At 34.3% G+C, this 19,491-nt stretch overlaps 1 protein-coding gene across 4 annotated transcripts in view; it reads left to right on the top strand.

Moving 5' to 3' along the window:
- Positions 1-19,491, top strand: part of LOC109535451 (teneurin-a) — a 272,613-nt gene that overhangs the window by 117,550 nt on the left and 135,572 nt on the right. For 3 of the 4 annotated variants that reach the window (XM_048661445.1, XM_048661443.1, XM_048661442.1), the window contains exon 1: positions 8,181-8,602. The exons of the other annotated variant lie outside the window; for it this stretch is intronic. In XM_048661445.1, the coding sequence (XP_048517402.1) occupies positions 8,511-8,602 (92 nt within the window). In that variant the 5' untranslated portion in view covers positions 8,181-8,510. Of the gene's footprint in view, positions 1-8,180; positions 8,603-19,491 lie in introns of those variants that run through there. 4 annotated transcript variants of the gene reach the window in all.

Here is a 19,491-nt window from a genome sequence, read left to right as displayed (position 1 = left end):
CTAATCTCCGAACACCAGCTAATTCCTCGAGAGCAGTTCGGCTTCATGCAAAAACATGACTCCGTTCTGCAAGCTGCCAGGCTAATTCAAGATGCCACGATCGCTGCCCAGGACAAGGGCTCCACTGGAGTCATTTGCCTGGACATCCTAAAGCGTTCGACAAAGTATGGCACGAGGGGTTAATCTGGAAACTCCTCCACCTACACAAACTCCCCTTAACCTTCGTCCAGTATGCGGCAAGCTTTCTCCAAAAGAGAAAGTTTTTCATATCACTGAACGGCACCAATCCTCCACCGTAGCTGAGCTGACCAAAATCCCCCAACAACAAAGGCTTGACTTACAAAAGCCCCCCAACCTGCCCCCCCGCGAAATTCGCTTCCTGGAGCCTAAAACCTTAATGTAAAGTTCCCTTCGCTAGATTCAAAAATCACAAAACCGCCCAAAAAACGACCACAAACACAACACACCTCCGCTGAAAAGCAAACCCCCCAACACCCTCACCCAGGTATCCTCGAGGTACCAGCACAAAAGACTCAAGGCCTTAAATGGCTAAGTCTGTTAAACATCCACGCACACCAGTTGAATCAGTCTTAGTCGGAAAGCACGGGAGATGAATTCGCCCACTGCCTCATCGCCTTTGATAATGTCCACCGCAGTTGTGGACGAAACGTCAGGAAGAAATTCCCATAGACCACGGCTTCAAAGCCCGGAAAACATTCCTAAATGTGATTTAACCGGCCGTGAAAGCCTTCATAGTTAAATTCAATCAAGTGTTTTAACAATTGAAAGATGCAAACCAAAATGTATCTTTATACAAGAATTTTTGCAGCTTTCAACATTTAACCATTTCAATTAATGCTTAAAATTCCAGCGGAGCTAATTTGTGATTCCAATAGAAAACTCAGTTTAACAGTCAAGAATCTCTGAAAATTTTAAATTTTCAAAAAAGTTCGACATATCTAGTTCATCTGCATACGCAGCGATGCTGAATAATTAAATAGATTTTCATTAAATTTAGGACACGCTTATCCATTCTGATTATTTCCAAATAAGAAGTCTCACCCTTTCAACATGATGGAATTGCAAACTTCTCTAAGATCCAATATCAGATCGGATGTTTGAAAACATTACCTGTAATGAATATTTTAGGAGAAACCCTGACACAAGTTTAAATAGGATTTCTTGTTCATTACACAGTGTGAAGCACTCAAAAACTTTTCTGAAGTTTTGGCAATATCCTGAATTAAATACAACGGAAAATATTCTAATGATCATCAAAAATTCAGTCCTTGGCGAAATAAAGTTATGCTAACTGTGTATAGATGTGAGCAAAGTGCCAGAACTTCGAAAACTTTATCTGAGGATTTCACAATGTTTGCTTTCCGGAAATATTTGCTTCAGATCTATGTTTCAATCATTTTTTTTAGCAAATCTTAACGCACTATACAGATATCCCTAAAGAAAAACAATTTACTCTCAATATTCCACTTTCTTATTTAGAACACGAATGCTCTATCACAACGTAATATTAAATCTATTACATACTGGTGAAATTAAGTATTTTAGTTTCAAACTGTGTGAAGGGACCTTCTAAAATTTATAATTTTATAGGTTTTTTAAAAATATGTCAATTAAACGTTAGAGTAACTTTGAGACATAAACGCAGAGCACAAATATGTGAAACTTTTTCTCTATGAAACGAATAATTCGACTTTCTCTTGGCAATATACAAGGTGATTTAAAATTGGCGTCATTCCTCTTTAGGGGGTTATGGGGCTCATTTTTAAAATAAGAGAAAACCATACAAAAAATAGAAACACCCTGTATAATTGCGATTGAACCATTAAACATATTTGCTTAAAATTTAGTAGGCTTAAATTATTCAAAATCTAACATCGTTTAGGATAATGCATCCAAACAAGAAGAGTTACAAGTATTATGCTTATACTTTCACTTATATTTTCACTAGTTTTAAAATTACAAAATATAACTTAGTAAAATTGTGAATATTGTTGTTCTATTTACTAACTCAATCTCCAAAAATGAGTATTCAATAGGTCACTTTTCCAGCAAATTTTATAATTTTTTTCCTTCAATATTTCTTGCTGATGTACATGCACGAATGTAATTTTTTCGCGCAAACTGAATTTCAATGTTTCAGCTTTTACTAACTTCATTTGGTCTGTTTACAATTGTTCCTATTAATTTTCCACAATTTTAAAATTTAAGTCTTGACATCCAGAATGTTTCCATGAAAATTAAATATTTATTTCCACACATTTGAAAGCATATATTTTTTGTTTCAAACAGAATCCTTTTATTTATCTAAAGCTCTTGGAGAAATGCAGCACCACGTGCTAAAAATCATATGGCCCTAATCTTCTGAAAGGGAGATGAGGGCGAGATAGGATTTTCGGGATGCTCTTATAAGTTCGGGTATGGGAAACACTACAAACACGACGAAGTTGTTGCTTGTAAAAGCATCTGGCGTTCAAACAAAGTCGGGCTTGCTGAGTTTCACCGCACCAAAATCCAACTTTCAAGATGTGCCAGGGGCGCACTTTGAGTGAAGAATAAATCCAGGTTCAATATTTAACTATATCCCATTTTATTAAAAGTCTATTTTTCAAATATTGAATTTTTTTCTCTGCCATGAAAGGAACCATGCAGCGTATTCAAATCTAACAGTAATCATATTTGCAAATTAAATTATGTTATTATTTTAGTATCAATGTGTTGACTAATTGCAAAATGCTTACTTACATGCAAAGTTACATAATAGCACACATTATAAAGTTCGTTGGTTAAAAATCTACATACGAAATACACTTTAAGAAATGTTAATTGATCGAAGATTACAATCCTGATCCAAAGATTTAGTATGCTATATTGAGGTGTAAAAATTGTAAATCTATTTTCTCATATGTCGTGACGCATCTCTTAAAATAATTTAATATATTATTAAAATCACACATAATAGTTTCATATTATTCCAACGTTTCGATGTCGTTTAAAAGTTATAATTTACGAGAAAAAGATATTCAAAATAGTGAGCAGCTAACACAAATGCTTTTGACCTTTTTTGAAAATTTAATAGTTTGCCTGATAATTACTGCACGAAGGGCGAATATTAAGTTGTTGGTTATTTCAATGTTGAACCTGTCGGAGTGACAAAATGTTTAGAATAGTTCTTCCCAAGTAGATTTAAAAAACTATTAAACAACGTAACACATTGGCCATGTTGAGAAGTATCCACGTATTTAGTTTTCACTTATTATGTCACAAATTATGGCCGTGTGCAGTTCACTTAGTTGTTCTCAGTTACAGCAGTCATATTTTTGTTTAAATATACCTGTATACATCTATATTAATATTGCGACTACCTATTATTACCATTACAAGTAGATATTAAGAAACTAAAATATTTGGCTAACATTCACAACATATTTGTTGTCATTTGAATGGTGTTTTGTTAATTCGAGCTTGTTATGTTTCAAAATACTAACGGCTCTCTTACACTGACGATGAAGATAATAAAATCAAATGCTTATATTAACGAAATATAAATTGTGTCAAAAGTTACCATAGACAGATCAGACAGTTTTATTTTTAGAAGGCCTAGAAGGTTTCACAACAAATACAATTTAACTTATTTAAAATATTGACGCTTCCTATTCATAATCTGTAATATGCACGAAGAACTATGTATAGTATGTCTGTATATAACTAGATTGTAAGGTATTTAACATCAAGTTAAATTCGAGGAAGCTCAATTATAAGATTAACTTTGTTTCTTAAAATTACCGTAATATCAAAGTGTTTGAAATTTCAAAGGCAAGCGCTCGACATTCTTAAACGTAAAACAAATTAATCAGTATGAATTTTCGAAGCTAAAAGTAATAAGCCTACATTTAAAGCTAGAGACTGTGCGACTATTCCACTGTTATCGAAATTAAATTTCAGATAATTATTTGCAAAATGTTTAGCGATAATTGATGTGGTTTTTAAAGTGTAAGTTTAACTGTAGGAAAAAACCGTTTTCGGTAATAAACATCTGCGCGGCAATCTATCCCTATGCCATTTCATTTTAACATATCGAAGCCCCTGGGTCTGAATATGTTCAAAACTACTTGAAACACCCTCTCCTCACGCTATTTTAAAAAGGAAAAATAGGAGATTAGAGGCATCGTAACACATGATGCGACGCACGTGTTATAGGTTTTATGCGGATTATTGGTTATATATTTCGATTTCATGGGTGGACGGGCATAATACCATGTCTCTATTTTGTTAAACAGTGTTCCCCTATTGACGAATTCTGCAGTTTCATAATTTACTCTGGATTATTGGCTGGTCGCATATTTTCATCTCTATTAATCAGTTTTTAGAGTATGCGTAGGTATTAAAATCATTAACATAAATTTAGTTGGAAATACTAGCTCTAATTAGGACTTGACTTACTTAATTTACTATTAGCTATTTCTAAAAAGATAATTTTGCTAAAAGTAAACGTCGTTTGTTATTACATTAAATACTCTCACCCGTGATGCGTGTGTCTAAGAAAATTTTGTCGTATCCTGATTTTCATAATCATTTGTGTCAGACTTGTTACATAATAAAGTGAGAAATTAAAATTTGATCTGATTTGAATTTAAAAGCGAGTAAAGTTTGCAACTGCAAAGAAATCTATTTTATTTGTTGTCAACTTATCGACAAAACCATATCTGCTTTATTTCAGTCGGCTAGTGTTTGTCAAACAAGTTGTAAGTTCCTATGTATAATCTACCGACATTCAGGTTATGATAAGTATTATGAAATTAAAATCAGGCTTTCCATTATGTTGGAGCGCATTGACAAAGACCCTTTTTACTTAATCTCTAGTTTCTAATCCGAGTGCTCTTTAAATTTTCTGAAACGGCTCCTTTATTCTCCTCTGAAATAAAAATGCAAAGTCAAACACGAAGCTTTTCCATGGAATTAGTTATTTTCTTATCATTTGAAGCTTTGTTGTCCTGCCAGTCGAGTTTCATTTCGTCTCGCGAAATTCAAAGACGTTTCCGAACGAAGATTGACATATGATTTACATATAAATGATATAAATCCGGGCCACATTGTAAAAACTTATTAGGTTCAAAAAAGAGAGAATACGTAGATGTAAATTCAGCGTGCTTGGAATTACAATTTCGATTTTCAAAAAGTGTCTGCCTGATTTTTTAATTTATAAGAGTAATCTGCATTTCAGGCTCACAACTGAGTGAACTGACAATAGCTTTCGATAGCCAAAACAGTATAGACTTTGAAAAATTATTATTAATACTTTCGAGAGCATACTTATCGAGATAAACGATCTGTTCATAATGTGCGCTGTGTTTTAGTCAGGTCGTTACGCGGTCAAAAGTTTTCGGAAATGAGTGACTGCGTTGCTTTCTTAGCCAGTCGCATCTTTAGCCAAAAAAATCTTTCATGGATTTATAATACTTGATTTTAAACTTGTCTGTCAAGCTTTAAGATTTAAGTCATTTTAAATTGGAGGATTCATTTGATTTTCTGGCACTTATCAAATTTATCCAATTGGAAGGTCAATTTTTCAATTGAGTCAAGAAAGATCTGCTACTAACTTGCGACCCGTTTTCTTAAACGGGAAATATTTTATTCTCATTTTTTCACATTCTGGAAATTGTGCAATGGTGACTGATATCAAATTTGCATAAATAGAGATGTGGGACATACACATATATAAAACTTGTTCGGAATATAGCTTTTCCCAATGATCATACATAAAGTCAATGTGTGAATAAAATCGAAAAATATATAGCTTTTTGCTGCTCGTATTTCTGCAGCAAAATTTTATCCAAATATTTGTGTAAATTTGCACGACGTGTAAAGTAGGAGAGCTAAGGTGTTTATTTGGAAAAGGCATATACGTTATTAGTCCTCGATGTTTTTTTAAAGTCTGTTAGGTATATATTCCTAATCAAGCGTTTTGACTATTTCCTGACTGTGTATGTTTACCAGATATTTCAAACAGATAATAAACGTTTTGAATGCTTCCTTCAGGTTGTTTTTCGGTTTTCGGGTGTTGTTATAACTAACTAACCCAAACTGTTTTAGGGGAGTACGAGAAAAATATTGAAACATTTTTTTTCGAAAATTTCTAGAAGATATTAACAGTTGAAGATCGAATTTCAACTTTGTTATAAAGCATTATTTTGAAATTGTTGTGAATACTTAAGCATTCAAAAAGAAAAATTACAATCTTTGCTTCAAATTACGAAAAATGTTTCTATCAAAAAAGTTCTCTTCTACATTTTTTTGATGAAAAGTCACAGCGGCAATGATGTTTTTTGTCATTAACAGATAGTTACAGGTGGATAGCCCTTGTCAATAATAACAATAATTTCTCAAACTGTGACACTTTGAATTTTCTTTCACAAATTTGCTGATATGCGATTAGTTCAGGGGAACTGCTACAGTAACATAGCAGAAACTGAAAGAACTCACGCCTACAAAGAGCGAGGAGAGTGGTTCCAGGAAGATAATGGACGGCAATAGATGTTCGAGTTCCAGGCACAGAGGAATAAGTATTAGACTTAATCGAATCAGGGCCTTCCAGGGGCACTCAGAGCACAATAACTGACACTTTCCCAAGCACCAAATAAATACCGAGGATGAGTTACATTCCTACCACGTTTGTACGATACACGCAGCACAAGGAGATACAACGGGAGCAGGAGTTAATTAACTGAATACGAGAAGCTGCTTAATAATAGTGGATAATAGTGATATTAGACAGGCACTAGCTTCTTTGGAGTTAACCATTCAAATGTTTGGTGTTGTATGGTTGATTTGTAAACACCAATATTCGAGGTTATGAGAACAGGTTGAACAGAAATAGGTTCCGTCATTCAACGGCTCCTGTTGAATTTACCGTTTATCCTTGTCTATCTTACTGTCACTCTGTATAATTCGATGGTTACCGGACTTTTAAATAATTACGAAGCAACAGGTATTTGCGCAATGTTAATTAGGCAGATTACCTTGAAAAACATTGCTGCTGGATTTCTGATATAGCTTTTTGTAAGTTTCTCAGTTTTTAATAACAATTAATTTCTTTTACTATTTTTGCTGTACTCCTATAACAACGCCAGACAACAGCTCCTGAGGAATGACGCCAATTTTGAATCATTTTGTATGTATGCCACTATAGCGAACTCTAGAATAGAGCTTCCGATCACACAGAAAAGATAATAACGAGAATGAGATCCCAGCCAGATCAACATTTATAAATATAGCAAAATTATTTACTATCCATGATATTAACATGGGATTTAGAATGAGAATGCCGCGGTGTTACCCTTTTCCGCTCTTTTATGTGGAGTTTAAGCATGTACTGTGAAGAAAAATCACATGCCTTCGAACCGTGGTGTTACCGTAGAATGTGGAGTATCCCCTGGGGGCATATGGTTACTAATACCGAAGTCCTAAATCGAATGCAACAGGAATGCGAAATCATTCACACCATAAGAAAGATAACGCCTTAATACCTAGCTCATATAAGGACCGGCAAGAAAAAAAACATTTCTTTAACTGACTGTTGAACACTGGCAGACGCCGTCTGTTGTGGCCTAGAAACCTAAAAGACTGATTCCATATGCAATCAACACAGTCCGATCGTGATGGTCGCAAATATTCGATAGGAGATGCACTGCAAGAAGCACATTTTGATTGTGAACAAATTGTAATAAAAAACTCTGTTAAGCTAATTTTTTGAGCACATTTAAAACTGCAACATGTAATAAAGATAAATTTATTGGGAATGCAGTTTCGCAAAGTTCGACGATCCCTGACTCCTATAAGCAACATGTTGCGATTAAAGGAGCAAACATTTATCAGGAAAATTTCCGTTACAACCAACGTCACTTTCGATGTGCTTTTCGTTTGCACGCAAATCCAGCTGTCAATCTCCTGTAGCGAAATTCTGCAATAGCAAAAGTTTCTGCAAAATAAAATCCTGGAGCGACTGGGTCTGCGTTTGAAGTATCGCTCGTCGCCGTAGTCCGGTGAGGCGGCAGGTGAGGCGACGGGACAGATACGACATAGGGGTGAGTCTGGGGGATGAAAATTGGGACGCAGGCGCAACCCTATGACGTTCGCACCCCCAACTCGCACCGCCGTTGTTCCGCATCAACCCCACTTCGCTGCAAACTGTTGAACGAAGCGTGCGTGTTCGATCTCCTACATATTATTCCTGCCTCAACGTAAATACCCCATTATAAGGATACTGTTCTGGATTGATCCGCAATCGCGGGACTTTTTCCAAATCGCCGTTCTTTTGACATTTCACAGTGCATAACAATTTCGGGACGCTCAGATTCAAAGCGCTAGGACACTAAAGGACATCGGACTCTTTGAAGTGCGCGTTGCGCTCGATATCGCGACAAAGATGTGATGTGTTTTGTATGTGTCTTTTTTTCGCGTGACATTTCCTTCAAATTGAATTAGTCCTCACTATGGACGGGTACTATTCCTCAAATCAGCGACCCCCTCCATTGCCTCGTCGAGTGCGAAACGAGTATGCTGAACCGTTCGTACATGAATCCAGGTATAGCATTTTGATCTGGTATTATTGAAAATATCCCCATCAAACCACGAATTTGGTCTATCAGATTGTTTTTGTAAATTTGCATTCATCTTTTTCGTGGTAAAGACTGTGTCCGCAGTTTCCTAAAAAATCGATGCTGACATTTCAGGAGGGCCCTATTTTGTTTATTTTGAAGGCGTCAACTTAAAAACAACTGATTCCACATAATAAAATACGATGAATTGTCTACAAAGGAATGCAACAAACATTTTTCAATTTAATTTATTCTAAATTGTTTTAAATCCTCTCTCTACATTATTTAAAAAAGTTTGATTAGAAACACACATATAAAATATTTAATTGAATAATGCTGTCTAATCTATAACCAAGTAAGTGAATTATGAATTAATACTGAACTTTATTGGATTTGACAATATAGAAGAAAGGATTGCCATGGATAATGACGAATCCTCTTATATCTACTTGCTACTGCCCATAGATGTTCTGTGTATTTTGATTAAGGTATAATGATTACCGTAAATATGTGATTTGTCTGCAAGCGCAATAACTTCTGTGAAAGTTTATTTGATATTTCACTTACTGAGAGCAGTATTTTATATTTTTGTCCATATCCGTTGAGAGTAATTTAATCATCAGTATTCTTAAATGTAATATTTTAGTGTTAGCGCATTTTAATCGGCAAACAATAAGTAATATAGACATGTAGCAATTGAAATAACCAAGATTTGGTATGCTAAAGTTAAAAAGCTGAAACAATTTAGATATTGGCATCCAAATGGAGATTTGTTGATTTCGTAATTGCCTGCATTTGTTCTCATTATCATCGGAAACATATATTTTTCCGAAATATAGCTATTCCGCAAAACTATTTAAGACTTTGAAAGCTGAAAAACGTTCAAAATGCATGTTGCTTAAGCAAGCTGTCTTTAAAGACAGGAGAATAACGAAACAGTTGCCTCAAACAGAAACAGTTGTCGGTCTGGTTTAATTCCACTCATATTCTTAAGATGGATCCATTTAAATTTGTTTCCCAAAGTGGGTTGATTGTGACTGATCACTTGCTGTTCCTGTTGTTCCGACTATTTTCCAAGCAGTTCAACCGATATATTCAACAGAGATTTGTTTTATATGCGGTTTTCTATTTAAAGATACGAACATTAAAGCTGAATTTACAATAGTCGTCTGTAGGCACGACATTTTATAAGACACTTAGAAATACAAGTTTTATCACATTCATGCAGCGTAATTTAAAACATTAAAAAAACAAATTTATTGTAAAATGCATTAAATTAAAAATATTTGTTAAAAGTAAGCCTTTATTTTATGGATGTCCGACAAGAATACCTTTTTTGAGTTTGAAATTCAGGTTACCCAAACTTTTGCTTTGGGTGATAAGATATGTATACAGGGTGTCCAGAATAGGTGCGACCAACACTTATAGAGGCAAATCTACAGCGAAAATGTGTGTGGGAAGTTCCTAAAACACCTTTGCGAAAGCGCAATAATAACGGATATACAGGGTGCTAAAATTAGACTTTAAAAGTTATTGGTTGAAATTTGTTGCACTTATTATCTTGATCTTTCGTATTTTTGTTCAAAAGTTGATATTTATCCGTTAGTGCTAAGAGGTTTAACTCACCCATGTAATCTAATTAATAATCTAAACTTTTTTTATTTCCCGCTTTTTGTTGTGTATGATTTCTCAAAATTAAAGGACGTTCAGAATTTCATAATAAAAGTTTACTTGTCAGGTTTCTCTAAATGATCCGTTTTCGAGGAAAATCTACTTTTAAAACTGAAGAAGCAAGCGGCTTGTTCTTGCGAAACCTCAGGATAAAATAATTTTTGAGAAATGCCTAAACGTTCGAAAACAGAAAAAGTTTTGATAGGTACTTGTACTATTTAATTGTTACTTTATGTACAAGGATAAATATTTGCTAATTTGGTAGCGACTAACTTCGCCTTACAACTCTGATTAGTGCAAATATTTGGTATTTTTCGTACAGTAATGCCAATTTATCGATTTTTTTCCATTTGATTCATCAAATATTAGCAGCTTTATGGCTTCTTATTAATTTAAAAAAAAATCCCAAAGTTAGAAAATTTGCTAACTGCGTTTTTCCCATTTAAGTGTGGAAGTTACAGTCAGTGGTAAATAAAACACTGTTATTTTTATTCTGCTATCCAACCATGTGGATAACCGAAGTATAAGGTTAATATAATTCGCTGCAAGTCGCTATCCAACTTTCGCCATTATTACAATAGCTGGGGCTTGCGGTGAAATTTCAAAAAAGGAAAGCAGTTTATGAAAACCCACCTATTTATAATGCAATTGGATTCTTCTATCATTTTTCGCAAACTCGTTTAAATTGTCGTTATAGAAAATGGGATGCTGCGACATTCTCCTAACAAAATTGTTTTTAATTGCTAACAGAGAAACACTCTGTTAGCACACCCAGAGAGACGATCTTGTCCGGTCCAGTTTCGCAAGTAAGTCTTCCGTTAAGTATCCGTTTTAGCGTTGAGAAACTACGTTCTTATCAAATCGTTTCAAAATATTCTCCAAAATGACCAATCAAGGATTTTAATTGCTTTTCCGAAAAACGTGTTTCTTTAAACGGATTGAAATTACACAATGCAAGAAAGTCTATATCATAAAAATTCTGGAACCTGTTCTGTTTCAATATCTCCAACATTGTCAGTGCGTATGCGTTATCTTTTTGGCTCAAAACTTCTGTCTATCATATTATTCCAGCATTTTTCAAAGTCATTTTTCTTTTTATTAATAGAATTTTTAAATTCAATAATTTTAATTCGGCTTGATTTGCATTACCTGATTTACTTGATTGAGACGAAACTAAGCTTAATTTGAGGGCTCAGCAGTGTATAACTATCGCACTGAGATATGTTTCTCGCACTTTCACTTTAATAGAGATCTATTCTTAATAGAGAAACATGATCTATGAAATGTCCTCTATTTCCTGATGAACTTGATTCGTCGCGACCTTTAAATCCGAGTTCATGTAGGCTAAGAAAGCACACAACGACAATAAGCCTCTTCGACACATCTCAATTTTTACCAACTAATTCATTATGATTTTGATCGCTCACTTGTAACGATTTATCCAAAAAGTGGTCAACTCAAGTTTTGCCGACAACTTTCTCTTTGATAACGGCCTGCAACTGAGCTTGAGTCATAACATATCGTTTCACTCCTTTGTGCAAATTATTTAAATCGCCAAAATCGCTTTGATTCCAAATACCGTTTTAAATGACGAAAAACAGACAAGGCCAACAAAACAGTTTATTCCTGATCTCACAACTTGTAAGCCACCCATCCTGCCCATAAGATTTTTCCGAATTGAAATGTCGCATACAAGTCTTTACTTTAGTAGTCAAGTTTTTCATTTTAGGCTTCGCTCTACCTTTATTATTATGTTCGATTTTTCAATAAAACTCTGAGAACTGAACCATTTACACAACTGTACAGTCTTAACACTTAACTCATCACTTTTCGAAAAATCAGTTGAAGAAGATGCCATTGCGTCTATTCAAGTTTAAAAAAATCTCCGGCTGCCGAAAAATTGCCGGGACAATCGCCAGATGATTGCGTATTTAATCCAAACAACTGCTTATTCAGCTGTTAAGGGCTCGCAACTTGACCTGCAGATTTTTTCATTTCACCCTGAAAATCTCATGTGTAAACCGAGAAACAGTTTGAAATTTTGCATATCGAAGCTCGGGTTGGTTTGGATGGATCAAGACTCGTGATGCGCCTTCGCTCCGCTGCAGGCTGTATGGATTATGAACGGTATGACAAAAAGCCATATGTCATCTTTCCTTAATGCTCTCGAAGTTGCAGGAGTCATCGTATACATTGTTTCGTCTTTCTCGTATTTAACTTCAAATGCTGCTTACGACCCTTGAAAAGATTGAGACGCATTGCCATGCCTATTTTATTATGGAGCCTCGACCATTTTAGTTAGGACCTTGCGGATTATTACGAAATGAACAAGATTCAATCACTTGAAGTACATTATGAAGTAAGCTGGTTTTCTGAATTGGCGAATTTTCAATCACCTCAATGCGTTGGTGAACGGTGTGTTGGACGTCTTGCTAGTGCCTGCTATTAAGTCAATAGTTTAGAAAAAGCACTTGACATCTTTAATGTGGAAAATGTATGAATACGTTTAGATAAATCGAAGTAACGGTGATGAATTATATTACCGGTTAGCGCTTATCAAAGTTGAGGTATATCATAAAGTTTCAAATTAAATTTTTCAATCTACTTAAAATATTTACACTTTATTATAAAAAAATGTATTCAAATCTCACCCGCTGTACACAATTTAATTTTTCGAAAATACTCCACATTTTATTATTGCAGTGCACTATCGTTACTAATTGCTTCTCAATGTGAAATGAGGATATTTTTGGAATTTCCCAAAAATTGAAATCTCGTTCTCGTGCAATTTCGTATTCGACCGTATACTAAATTACGTCAGATTGCCATTTATTGTTCAACCTTTGGAAGTAAGTGTGAGTGTTACATTTGTCTAATTCTAAACCTAAGTACATTTATTGAAAAGTACTTGGAAAAGATTTCGGTCATGTGATTTGATGTTGGATATTAAATCACAGGGTACAGGAAAGTACCAGCCGAGTATCGTTAGACGAGAAACGTTTCTGATTTCAATCTAAAAAATAAAATCATCTTCTGTTTGCTGTTTCCTTATACCTTTCATTTTAATTTAAACGCATTCGGTAATCTGTGAGGGAATACTGAGGCAAATAAAATATGACTGTATAGTTTACACTTAACTAAACTTTAAAAAAATTAGCTGAAAAAGTTAAAAGCATTTGTTGTGCAACTGTTGACGTCTAATTAAACAGCTCAATAAATATACACTTCGTTCGTACTAATATCTAAAAATTAATGTTCCAAATACACTGGCTATTATTAATTCATTTTTCACAGCCTATTTCGTCGAATTTCAATTTTAGAAGGCTGAACCTTTCTAATAGTTTTCCTTTGAAAGCAGACGGAAATTACCTTTATTACCTGTCCATATCGGCTCAAACATATAATTTCTCAAGCCACATCAAATAGCGCGGTGTACTTATTTATCATTCAGTGAAAGTACAAAAACGCATGAAAGTAATTTGGGACCGCTTCCCTTTAATTGCGTTTTATACACAAACCCGAAGGCATCAATTTGAAAAAGGCGGAACGCGTTTCAACTAATTGTGTCCAAATGTGTCTGTGTCTTACTGAATGATTGATGATACTGTTGGGCTGGCGTGTGTCATTAAGGTTATTCCTGAAACTTCGGGCCAAATAAAAACAATATCGTGAAAAGGACTTTATATAGAGCGAAACGTCGAAAACGATATTAAGTGATTTTTCAAATGGAAAAGTATTTTTTCTAGATTTCTTATCAATTAGTGCTATAGGAACATTTCTCAAGTTGGTTATCCTATTGGATACTCGTGACAAATATATATTTTTCACTAAGACGACGGCCTGACACTCTTAGCAAGGAGAACGTAACCGCAAGAAACCCTGAACATTTAAGACTGTACTGAAGTTTACTCTCAAAAATTTAAGAAAATAGTGGTTAAAATAAAATTTGCCGTATAACCACTAAAGCAAGTTTAGCTTTAGTTTGGCTCAAAAAATAATGTTTCAAAATACCGGCTCATCTTGGAAATAACAAGAGAAATAGAAAGGCAATAACTTCACTTTTAGTTCTTATGTTATTGATAATGTAAATGAAAGAGTCTCTAAAATAATATAAATGAAGCTCTTCTATAACCTGTAATATTTGCACATTAACGAATTTCATTTACTAAACTTAAGGCATTTTGCCAACAACCAGACAGACATAGTTTAACGACACGTACAGAAGCATCATGGATTTCGTAGCTCGGTAACTTTTGATAAAGTATACGGTACTTATGAAAAACAATTAAGTGAATCCTAAATGGTAGGGAATGTAAAATAATAGAGGATGTACAGTCCTGAGGGTCATCACAGTAAGTTTCACATGAATTCCATGATATATTATCTAAAATTCGCATTAGAAAACCGTTGAAAATGTGAAATAATGTAACAGAAATATAAATGTACAAAAAGAAATGTTTCTTATTCTAGCAAAAATGATCCGTCTATGCCACGAAGTGAAACATTTTTGTACAAGAGTTTAGTGCCAACCCTTTTTTCAATAGAAAATATTGTTCCATCGTAATGTGGAAGGTTTGATTGGAAATGCGATAGTTTTGTTAAAAAATGTTATTCCTGTTTTGCATTTGTAAATTACGTATTTTTTAATTCCATTGCGTCACAAGATTATTAGTTTAAAATGAACAATTGGATGTGTTAATGCCAATTCAAATTATCCATGGCATATGATCTAAACAATATACGAAATGTTAGTTTAGATATTTTATAAATTTGAATATTATTTTGAAACGACGAATTCAATATTTAAAAATTAATAGTAGGTAATGTCAAGGAAAATTTTTGAAGCCGAAGAATTAACATCACACTTAAAATTTCCCGAGATCAAGTGTAAACATTCTGTTTTGATAGACTCCGACCGCTAAAACGATATAATTAATATGGGTTTTGATAAATCAAATCATCTTGTTCAAATTTTGCAAAAGCTCAAAATCGCCCCATCACTTATTTGCGTCTCTGTCTGTCTTTAAAATGCAGTAGAATGATAATGCATGTTTTTACATGTTCGGCTTGTTTTTTCAACAGATGTTTTTAGCCTCTATGTTTCGAGGTAGACAGTAAACGTAAACGTACTAACCGATAGTTCTTAGGCAGGAACAAACTTCTTCTGGAACATTAACAAACATTTTCCGGATATCTCCTTCAAAATACATCGAAGGAATTAGGAAATATACCAAATTCAGAACAAAATTAAGTTGTGTATGTATGAAGCGAATCATAAAGATTAATTGGGATTAATCGAGCCGGATATATCATTTACTCGGACCGAATACTCTCAGCAAATCATGCTTTAAATACTACTATATAAACTATTATATAAAAGCACATTACTTTCCGTAACTTCATCAAAACGTGACAATAGGCATGTATCTATAAATATAATTGAAGAAATGTATTGCGGCCCCTGACCAGCACGCAAGTAGTACTAATGCCGGTATGCATAATCGGTCTCTTACGATGCGCCGGCCTCCCGACGTTCGCTGGAGGCAATTTCGGTTGCACAGCCGATTGGTTGAACATCTGACGCACGCACGCAAAGCAAAGCTATTTTGTGAGCAAAAGTTCTAAACTTCTCGTGTTTTTTATAATATTTTTGTTTTAAATATGTATATAACAATCTCTATGTAATGTAAAGTGTTAATCTGGATAACTCAAACTTGGAATTAGATTCTAACATATCACAAAGGTACATAAAGGGAACATCAACAAGCGTGATATGCAATTCAAATAATAATTGTATTATTTTCAGGTATATACGAGATATGGCAAATACCTTATTGCATTACATTTTTTTGATGTTTAGAAAGAGGTTTTGGAATCAATTGGTTGATTTACCGTTAATACGGCTTTCCTAAAAAAAAATAATTATTTTGCGATCTATTTATAGAATATCTTATCCTTTGAGTCAGTTAGCCACAGTGGATAGCGTTTACCTTCTCTACCTTTGACAGCGTTCCAGAGCCGACTTTTAAAACGACTTAAAGCAGTACAGAACTTTTTTGGGTAAATTAATAATATCACCGCAACAGCGAACAGCACGAGCCACCATAACAGCGATTTTGTGCATGCTCATTCTACGAAAGAATCCTGGGCGATTCCTTCTGACGAAGAACAACTATGCAGCAAAAAATCGATCCCGTCGATTTCGCGTCGACGGCAGCACGCTCGGCTATCCGCCAAAACAATATCCGGCAAAGTGCCGAAGATCGACTATGCATACCGACGTAAAAGTATAATGACCATGACTTAATAATATATGCGCGGTTAACTATGTATAATAAATAAAAGATCAGTTCTGTCCGAAGCGACAGATACATGAAATAACAATGGCAACTAGAGCTACTACCATTCCTCGATGCTATGCATTAACAAGTGACCTTTCGCGTAACAAGCTTCACTTTAATATTTGATGCAAAGAAGAGGAATCTGGAACAAAAGCAGTAATCTACGTTCAAAGGTTATTTGTAGTACACTCTGATGGATGGCTTTGTTGAAACCTTTGTGCCTAAAATAAGAAATAAATAGTCGCATGGAGAACTGAAATAGAAATCACTAGCGTGAATGAAATCCTAACGTTACATTTTTGTTTCCACCTGCAGCAGAATTAAAATGGAAAACTAAAATGTGCCGCGGACTTCAATTGAATGGTTTTTACAGAGTTTTGATTAAAAGTCGGACAATACAAAAATGAAAAAATATGTAGATGCCTCAATGGTCTATTTTTCAAAGTGAAAATAATTTCGTGATCGAAAAGTAGAATATTCCTGATATTATGATTGTTATTGTGACCTGGTTATGGTGATAGTTATTGTGATAGGAAACAGTGGAAACTAATTATGTGCTTGTTGTTAATATATCACAATATAATTTCAAGCATTTGACGTTAGACAAAATGAAATCAAAGTATTAAATTAGTTTAAAACATACCCACGTCGGGTATTTTATCCTTGATTGATGACCTTGGATCATTATTGAAAGGAATGTAATTTATAGTTTTGTAAAAAATAAGTTACAAAATCAGCAAACGATGGCCATAAAATATCTACTGCATAAAAAATATTCCTACCTCTGTTTTACAAATGCGTCAATTTTCACTAAAATTAATACTTCATAGCGTCATGTAATAGAAAATTAGCGTGCAAGCGAATGCAATCAATTGATAATTTTCAATCGCACCTGATAATAATAGCTATTAAGCGGAAAATTTAATTTCAAGTGAAAACGCTATAACTAAATTTTTTATTTCACTTTTTGCCAGTACAAATGCGTCTGCCTAAATTGCAGTTTTACGTAGAAATGATTATCAGCTTTTGGAACAGGAGATTGCAAAATATAAAATATACGTTATTGAATTGAATTTACGTCCATTTGTTTTATTTTATGGCTTTGGAGCGAATCAATTATATTTAACAGATAATGGGCTCGACTTGGCTATGGGAAACTATAAAAACAAAATGTTGCTGTGATTCATGTGTTACTATTAATTAAGATGAATCTTAAAATTGATTTTACAAAAAAATACTATCAGATACTATCAGAATATTAATACTGAAACTCAGGTTACAAAAACGAGAAAGTTAAACGGAGGCATCGGCTATGTATTAAGTTCCTTTGTGATAAATTTTATATAATTTTAACTGCATAACTGCATTTAAGTATTCATTCCTTCATTTAGTTCCTTCAGATTTTCTATTTACCAAGCATACAATGCGATTCAAAAATCGATTATTTCTCCTGAGGTGTTGTCCACTTTGTATTGAGAGTCGGAAATAATTGGAAATGTTTTCTCTCACAATAAAAAGTATTTTTATTCCTCTTCTTCTTCTTCTTCATGCGCCATCTTCTCCGAGGCGGCTCGCTATCATCATAGCTATTCTCATAATTTTAGATACTACGGCTGTAAATAGTTCAATGGTGCAACTGTAGTTGCACCATTGTATTCAGTTATTTAGATACAAGTTACGTCTTTATCTGCTTTTTCTTCCTTGTAAAATATTCAGCAACAGCACATACTTCGGCCCCCCTTTGTCACGTGTCCCTGATACTATTACTCCCTTATTTTAATTGCGTTTTTTGACTTCATAGTACTTCATCATTTGTCAACTTCGCATTTTAACTTATTCCAAATATGTTTTTCTTCTTTTTTCGACATTTCTATATTTTTAGGCATCTCTAACGCTTCTAGTCGATAACAAATGTTCTGTTCAACATCTAGGACTACATTCCATCATCCTACAATCACATCGGAAAGATATACCATCTCAATACTCTCACTGTGAGGTGTACATTAGGATTTGTACCGTATAATACATTTTCCATTGTCGTAAATATGGTTCTAGGTTGTCGAAATGCTTTAGTTTATTTCCTCCATGTATTCATTATCCTCATTGATACTTATTCCTAAGTATTGATATTTGCTGACTTTTTCTATTAATTATCCTTTGATATATATATTTTCCTGTTGTTGAGCTAATTTTGAAATTGTCACAAATTTGGTCTTTTTGATACGTAAGGTAAGCCCGCCCTCCTCGGTGCTCCTCCCTACTTGATCAACCAATCTCTGTCGATCTTCTAGTTATGCGGGAATAAGTATAGTACCGTCTTACGTTCCCCGAACGTTCCATTAAATTTCACAAAAAGCTTAAATATTTGCTGATAGTAAATGATGGAGCAGCGTGAATATTTGGTTCTTTTACTGTGATGCTAAAAGAATGTAGTAGTCTTTGGAGGTTGCCTTCAGAATCTACAATAAGAGCCGCACGGTCAGCGAAGCATGCAACATGGAAGAAAGTATTTCGCATTTTATATTCAGCCGTTCTGGGAAGATTGCCGATTACTTCATCCCCTATCACATTAAACATGAAGGGCCGGAGTGAGTCTCCCTGTCTAATTCCTGTGGCTACGTTGATGTCTTCCGTAGCAAGGTGTCCTACTCTGATTTTCGTTCTGCGTTGGGTGTTTATGTTATATAAGTTATATTTTGGACTTTTGTATTTTCCTTTTTGAAAACTTTATTTTCACAAATACAATAATTCCTTTAGCTCTGACTTCTCTGACTACTCTGACTACTCTGACTGACTGTAATTATGCGTTTAGCAAGTATATATAAGTTACAAAATGCAAGTTAGCTTAAATTATGATAGTCCGG

This window comes from Dendroctonus ponderosae, unplaced genomic scaffold (assembly GCF_020466585.1).
Source record: "Dendroctonus ponderosae isolate FM_Combo_2020 unplaced genomic scaffold, Dpon_F_20191213v2 Dpon_F_20191213_1, whole genome shotgun sequence".
NCBI lineage: Eukaryota > Metazoa > Arthropoda > Insecta > Coleoptera > Curculionidae > Dendroctonus > Dendroctonus ponderosae.
This window is presented reverse-complemented; position numbering and strand designations above follow the sequence as displayed.